Source organism: Echinops telfairi, unplaced genomic scaffold (genome assembly GCF_000313985.2).
Source record: "Echinops telfairi isolate 266 unplaced genomic scaffold, ASM31398v2 ScPeMD7_7469;HRSCAF=8507_1, whole genome shotgun sequence".
Taxonomy (NCBI): Eukaryota; Metazoa; Chordata; class Mammalia; order Afrosoricida; family Tenrecidae; genus Echinops; species Echinops telfairi.
This window is the reverse complement of record NW_022111373.1, coordinates 81241843-81249579: the sequence shown is the minus strand read 5'-3', so window position 1 is coordinate 81249579 and position 7737 is coordinate 81241843. Positions and strand designations below refer to the sequence as shown.

General features: G+C 40.2%; 1 protein-coding gene across 1 annotated transcript in view; it reads left to right on the top strand.

Annotated features, from left to right (window-relative positions):
* Positions 1 to 7737, top strand: part of BDP1 (B double prime 1, subunit of RNA polymerase III transcription initiation factor IIIB) — a 104385-nt gene that overhangs the window by 52946 nt on the left and 43702 nt on the right. Inside the window, exons 18-22 of the mRNA XM_045285229.1 lie at positions 7 to 512; positions 1166 to 1341; positions 1722 to 1947; positions 5583 to 5761; positions 7083 to 7290. Of these exons, the coding sequence (XP_045141164.1) occupies positions 7 to 512; positions 1166 to 1341; positions 1722 to 1947; positions 5583 to 5761; positions 7083 to 7290 (1295 nt within the window). The remainder of the gene's footprint in view (positions 1 to 6; positions 513 to 1165; positions 1342 to 1721; positions 1948 to 5582; positions 5762 to 7082; positions 7291 to 7737) is intronic.

Here is a 7737-nt window from a genome sequence, read left to right as displayed (position 1 = left end):
TCCCAGGGAGCCCCGGGGAGCACCCCGGACCCCAGGAGGAGGCTGCTGGCTTCCCAGGGAGCCCCGGGGAGCACCCCGGACCCCAGGAGGAGGCTGCTGGCTTCCCAGGGAGCCTCGGGGAGCACCCCGAACCCCAGGAGGAGGCTGCTGGCTTCCCAGGGAGCCCCGGGGAGCCCCGCGTACCCCAGGAGGAAGCTGCTGGCCTTGGACGAAGCCCTGGGGAGCATCGCAGACCCCAGGAGGAGGCTGTCTGCCTCGGATGGAGCCCCGGGGAGCACCGTGGACCCCAGGAGGAGGCTGCTGGCTTCCCAGGGAGCCCCGGGAAGCAACTTGGACCCCAGGAGGAGGCTGCTGGCCTTGGACGGAGCCCCGGGGAGCACCGTGTACCCCAGGAGGAGGCTGCCAGCCTTGGACAGAGTCATGGGGAGCACCACGGAAGCCAGGAGGAGGTTTCTGGGCTTGGACAAAGCCCCAGGGAGCATCGCGGACCTCCGCCCTCGCCAGACGCACAGGTAGGTTTCTTTCTGGCCTGTTCAACGTGAACTTTGAATGCTGCTTCAGAGTGAAGTTGCCTAAATAATTTCATGACTATTGTCCTTAGACCCAATTTCAAAAGCCCTAAAAGCCTAAAATCTCTTCTAGTCCATATATGTAGGTTTAAGATCTTAAAGGAACTTAACAATTATTGTTCTTAATGTCAATCTAAAATGATTCTTTTAAAATGGGCCTGAGAAATTGGACTGAATTTGCCCTAATCCTGGTATGAACATACTTTGGAATTACTACTTTTTACCATATTTGAATCTATTTTTCTCTTTTATTTCCTCTCCCCTCCCCTTTATTCTATTACCTCCCAAAATCTTCTATTAAAGTTTCCTACTTATTTGAAGTTTATTCTGTTGTAACCCTTTTGAGGACTTTTAAAAACTTTTCTTGACCAGATAATGTGGCAATTTTGGTTTGGAAAAATCACAATACATAATATCAAAGGAAGGGTTCCTAGTTTTAGTATTTGTAAACTAAATTTTATTGTGTTTAAACTTAGATTTTGTTTATTTTAAACTTAGCTCTTTTAAAAAAGAAAAATCTTTTGGCCTTTCTTTGAAATGCTAGTAAGTCTAAGGAATCTTATAATTGTGCTGATTTGTTGTGACTGCTCCTCCAGAACACGAGCAGCAACTTACTCCCGGTGGTTGAAGAAGAGAGACATTCTGGAAAGGAAGTATCCAGTCACCCGAGGAACTCACAGACTTCTTTGCAAACACCTGAACTTAGTGAGACAGAAGAACAACCGATACAGTCGCCAAACTTTCCAGAACAGTTTCCTGACACTTATTTAAGGTATGAGTTATAAGTGTGTATGTTTAAAGAAAAAAAAATACAGTATACTTGCAAATTCTGGTTTGGGCAAGACTGGGAGAAAAGGATGGTGGTCATTCTGACAGTTAATTGTCAGAATTGCTAACAGAATAGTATGTATGCAACATACACACCTAAGTCTGTGTTGATTTGCTTGCACACCTGTGTTTTTGGTGTGCAAAGATAATATTAATTTTAGGCTTATAGCCTTATATATTTTCAGCATCTCACCATTAGTCCAATTTTTTTTTTTCAATTAAGAGTTAGTTGGGTATGCTACTGCCAGTCTCTAAGGTTGTCCTAAGACTGGTCTCACAGTCCCTTCAATTCTCTCTAAAGCTTGATAATCCTTGTTCCAAAAGCAAATCTCTTCCTCAAGAGCAGAAGCCATTTGAAGTAAAAACAGCACCTTTTGTCAGAAGTCGATTCAGAAGACCAAAACCAAACCTAGCAAGAGCAGCTGTAAAGAGAGAGACGACAGAAGCAGAAAAACACATGCTTGGGAAGAAATTGGAAACGGATAAAATGGAAAATGTTGTGATACAACAGAAGAGTGAACAAGCGAGCAACTACACATCTTCTCAAGATGTGAGTACAATTTTATTGAATCACTTGTGTTTTGTGTAGTGTTACCAATCAGCCCCTGGGGGGTACAGATGCTTCACATTTTTGGCTACTGACCAGAGGTAGGAGGTTCGAGGCTACCTCGAGGTACCTTTATAGAAAAGCTTGGCAGACTATTTCTGAAGAATTAACCATTGAAAACCCTGTGGCACACAGTTCTACTCTGACACACATGCGTCTCTGTAAGTTGGAATCAACTGGACAGCAACTGGTTAGTGTTACTAAAACGAAGCACCTGGAATTAAAATGTATAACTATGTCTTCACATTACTTTACTGTGTGTGACGTTGTTCCTGTTTTTGATGTCCTCAGAGCTTCACATTCTTGGTGACTCTCCGATGTCTGATGATGGGCCACTTTCATATCAAAGCAGTTAGGAGGCCTGCGCTCTAGATCCATGTTTTGGCTTTTGCTCACTAACCATAACCAAGAGATGTGATGAGTTTTTTCTTACGAAAATTGGGAATAATAATTGTTTACTCCATTACTGAGTTATGAAGATTAAATGAAACCTAAGAGCTTGCTATGTTTTATTTGGTCCATAACAGATTGATTGCTTCAAAAAATTTGAAATGAATTTTAATAGTAATAAGTAGTGTTCTACAACCTTCCTGTAGGTCTTTAATGCACCCCCCTACCCCACTAATTATCATGACCCCAGTTCTATTTTACAAATCTGGCTAGACCTGAACACATATACTTGTACAGATAAGAGCTCACAACACGGAAGCCAGAACAGATAAGCCCATCAGGACCAATAAGGGGAGCAACAGTACTTGGAGGATAAGCGAAGGGGGGTGGGAGTAAGGGGGAACGGATCATAATAATTGACATGTGTTCCCCCCACCCCCGGGGGACAGACAGCAGAAAAGTGGGTGAGGGGAGACAGTAGTCGGTGTAAGGCATGAAAAAGAAAAAGAATAATTTATAAATTATCAAGGGGACATGGGGGAGGGAGGAAAAATGTGAGGAGCTGATTCCAAGTAGAAAAAAAAATTTCTTGAAAAAGATGGTAACAACATATGTACAGATGTGTTTGATCCAATGTATACTGTATACCAGCATTTATACTTCTCAGTCTTACATTAAAAAAAAATCTTTGATATTTTCTGACTATAAAAATTTTTAATTGGAAACACTTGTATAATCTAAGAACTGAGAATTCTTTGTAATGGCACATTTTTCTTTTCCACATTAATCATGTAGCAATTTTGAATATGACTATACTTTTCTTTGAAGATAAGCTTTTTGGTAAATATTGAAATAATTAGAATCAAACCTTGACGTCTGGTTTTTCCATTTTATACGTATGGGCTTCTTTCTTGAACAGTGCATAGAAATTTAACTTATTTTATGTGACTACATGTAAGCTGTTATAAGGAGCCCTGGTGGCATTGGGCTGCTAACCACAAACTCAGCCTTTTGAAACCACCAGCTGCTCTGAGGGAGAAAGACATGGCTTTCCTCCCTCCCGTAAGGTTTTTTTATTTTTTTTTATTTTCTAAAGTGTTCATTACTTGGGGGGTGAGGACATCACACAATTCAATTCAATTTACCTGTAATCCTGCCAAGTATCTAGAAAAAGTAATCTTAAGGTACAAACTCATGACAGCAGTTAACTGAACCTCACACTGTCAGACCAGTGTCTCATTCCCTTGCCCACACCCGACCTAGGGGGACTGCTTGGGGGCACAGAAGTGGAGGCCCTTCTGCTGGCTACTTACTGGTCAGGGACGAAGTTGGAGCTTCTCTGCTATGGCCCAGGTTTGGGGCAGAAGGGACAACAGGGTGACCCCAACTCACTGGAGACTAAAGGTCACTAATGCTGGTTTGCTTTAAGATCAATAGCAGCGTGCGGCTCGTCAACCCAGAACCTTTGACATCACTTTGGTATCAGCCAGGAGACATCTTACACATGCCCAGTATGGGCCTGACAGCTTACAGGTCCCAAACCCCTGCCTCCTATGGAGCTTTCCTGCTTGGACTAGACCCCAGACCCCCACCTCAGAGTCCAAGGACAGATGTTACCTGCAGCAGGCCCCTCAGAAACCAGCCTTTCTCAGCCTCATCTAAGCCATAGCAGTCGGAACTCTTGACTGTGGATGGAAACTACACTTAGCGGCCCCATGGCAGTTCCAAATCCAAACCAGTTTCTGGAAAGCTTCATTTGGCTCCGCTAGGCTCCTAGAGAACTGCCCCCTTCCTTTAACAGCCACTGTGGATTTATCAAGGAGCCCTGCTGGGATAGTGGTTAGGGATTTGGGCTGCTTACCTCAAGGTCAGCAGCTAGAAACCACCGGCCGCTCCTCGAGAGAGAGGTGGGGCTTTCCATTCCTGTTAAGTTAGTCTTAAACTCACAGGGGCTATTCTACCCTGTCCTACAGGATCACTATGAGTCAGTATTTGGTTTATGGCATTGTTGGGGAGCCGTGGTGGGCTCCCCCTGAAGCTCCTGCTGGGTGAAGGTCTCAGACTTGGGCAAAACCTCCAGGGATCTCCCTTAGGTAAGGTTAGAGGGTGAGGGGCAAAACCTCCAGGGATCTCACTTAGGTAAGGTTAGAGGGTGAGGGGTAGAGAAGCTGTCAGAACACACATTTTTATTTACTCAGAAAAGAAACACAAAAGCCCAAAAGGTCAAACATTCCGACGCAGAGTGACCTGAGTTGCTGTGAGTCGGAATTGAGTTGATGGCATTGCATTTGTTTTTTTCATTGGCTGTTTTATTATTTAAAATAAAACAAAATCCCACTATCATTTAGTTGATTCCAAGTCATACGATGCTATAGGACGGTATAATTATCCCTAGGGTTTCCAAGACTAAATCTTTATGGGGATCAGCTAGCCTATCTCTCTCCTGAGGACTAGCTAGTGGATTTCAATTGCTGACCTAAAAATTATAGCCCAACATATAACCCATTACATCACCAAGGCCTCTGTTACATTGTAAGGATCTTGTAATTTATTTATTCGACTTTCTACGGATACTTTTTTCCTATTATGTTGCTATAATGTTTTTTCCTATTATGTTGCAACATCTCTATTATGTTGCTATAATAAGTATACTTATCAGCATCAACTCAGCAGCACAGTGAGTTTTCTTTTAAATGTTTTGTATATGTTTAAAGAAAATTTTTTAATCATTTTATTTTATTTTGGGGACCTGTACAACTCTTATCATAACCCATACATACAGCCATTGTGTCAAGCACATTTTTACATTTGTTGCCATCATCATTCTCAAAACATCTGCTTTCTATTTGAGACCTTGATATCAGCTCCTCATTTTTTCCCCTCCCTCTCCACTCCCCACTCCCTCATGAACCCTTGATAATTTATAAATTATCATTATTTTCTCATAACGACGTTTCCCTTCACCCACTTTCTGTTGTCCAGCAGTGAGTTTCTAGATAATTGGGTATTTTTATAGGAGGTAGTTCTAAAAGTGAAATTGCTAGGAATTTAAATTTTTGCAAAATAATGCACAATTGTCCTTTACAAAGATTGTACCAATTTATTCTTCTGCTAATGCTATGTAAGTACCTATTTTTATATACCTTTACTAACCCTGGATGAAATTATTAAAATGACGTGCCTTTTAGAATGTGGCTTCCCTAATGATATCAAGAGAAAAAGGTGAATCAGATCACAAGGAGAAAAATGATGTGCTATTACCATGTGTACTGACTGAAAAGAAGGTTTCACATTCACTTTCTTCTGAACCAAAGGAGGAGACTCGCTCTATACAAGCCCAGGAAAATGACTTGGTTTCTTCTACAGGGTAATCACTGATGTTTCTTCTATTATCTAATTAAGAATGATATTTCTTCATTTCAATTAAGGTTTAACTTATTTATTTAAATTGAGGTTTGAAAAATGAAAGTCAATATGAAGGATTTGCTGCTGTTGTCAGTTGACATGTAGTTGATCCTAACTCATGGTGACCTCATGTGTTAGAGAGAGGGCCAGTCTCTGGAGTTTTCCTTGCTGTAATCTAAATAGAAACAGGTTGTCAGCCCTTTTCTGTCATGGCACTGCTGTGTGACTGCTGCATGAGTGTGAACTGCCCTGCTTTAGGTAAGCAGCTGAGTACAAAAGGACCTATGGTCCTTTTCTTCAAAACAAAGTTCTTTAGTTTTTTTATCGATGTAATTAGCAGAATGCCTAAGGTAGAATGTCAGATATTTGGAAATCGTAGCTCTGAATGCTTGCTTACATATATTCGTTGTTAAGATCCTGCCCAAGCAATGCACATGTATATAAGTATACAATCAGTACATTTTTGAGAATTATTTACAAAATACTATGTAATCAGAAAATAAATATTTTTATCTAATGGCACGAAACATTTTTTGAGAGAGATTATTAGAAGTGTCACATTTTACATTTTTTAACAGTTTTGTTAGCACTTCATCCACATGCCCTACAGTTCAATAATTCAATCAGATCAAGAAGACTTGTACAGTTATCACCATAGTAAAATTTAGAATATTTTATTCATTGTGCTCATTGTTTTTCATGTAATTATTATCTTTTTCTAATTGTGGCAAAAATATATACAAGACTCTCCAATTCCACAACTTCTACATGTATCATTAATGCCATTGTTACACTCTTCGTGTTTTACAACCAGTATTGGTGTCCTTCTGCAAATTATTCCACCACCATGAACATAAAGTCAATGTCCCCTAAGCAACAACCTTTACTCTTTCATCCATGGTAACCATTGGTCACGTTTGGTTTCTTTCTCTCTCTTTTTTTAAGTCGTTTTCTTGATACAGTAGTCACATATACGCTGCCATGGTTAAATCACTTTTTTAAAGAGTTGCACATACATCTTTACAATCAGTTCTAGTGTTCCCTCCCTATTCCTGCATTCATTGTTTGCTCCTCACCCAAATTCCCTCACCCTCCCTACCCTCAAGCCCCCTCCACATCCTTGCTAAATTATTGTATCAGTTTTTGTCTATATGCATCCACTCCTTCTGTGCTTCACAAACTGGGAAACCCAACAGAAACAATAACACTTTTTACATTTTTTGTATTAATTTTCAACTCTTTATAGTCAGGCTCCCACTTTGTCTCTCTGTGTCATTTTCTAGGCCCTATAATGTAAACACTTGCGGAAAAGAAATGAAAGAAAGTGGTATCCAAACTACTCAACCATTACGGCGCAGATTTCATCGACCCGTACCAAACATAAGAAAGATTGAACAGAGACAACGAGGAGAAAAGGGTGAAGCTAAAGACATAGTTATGGAAGAAAGAACAATGTTGCAAAAAGAGGAAACTAAAAAATGCCCTGATGTGGTGAGTTACAGTTATAATGTTAACGTGAAAATAAATTTATTATTTCCTGAATTCATGAACCTATTCATTATAAAAATGTTTGATCGATATAAAGTAAGTTTAAATAGTAATGACTACCTCAAGTCTCACCACTTTGATATAACTATTGAAAACGTTTGACACATCATAACGCATTTTGCATGTATGAATACTTAATGTAAATTTAAATGTACATATACTGTTTTCTACTTAGTATCTTTCACTTAAAATGTTAAGTGAATGTGTCAAGAAATGTACACGTCTGACTTAAAAAGTGTATTATCTCTGTTTTGAACTATCGTTTGATAAGTTTCTTATTGGTGGTCCTTTTGATAATTAGAAAAGAAATCTTTAAGAATTGTAATGCTCATGATAGTGGGACAGGAGGAGAATCAAGGGAAATAGAGGAAAGAGCTGGGAGGCAAAGGG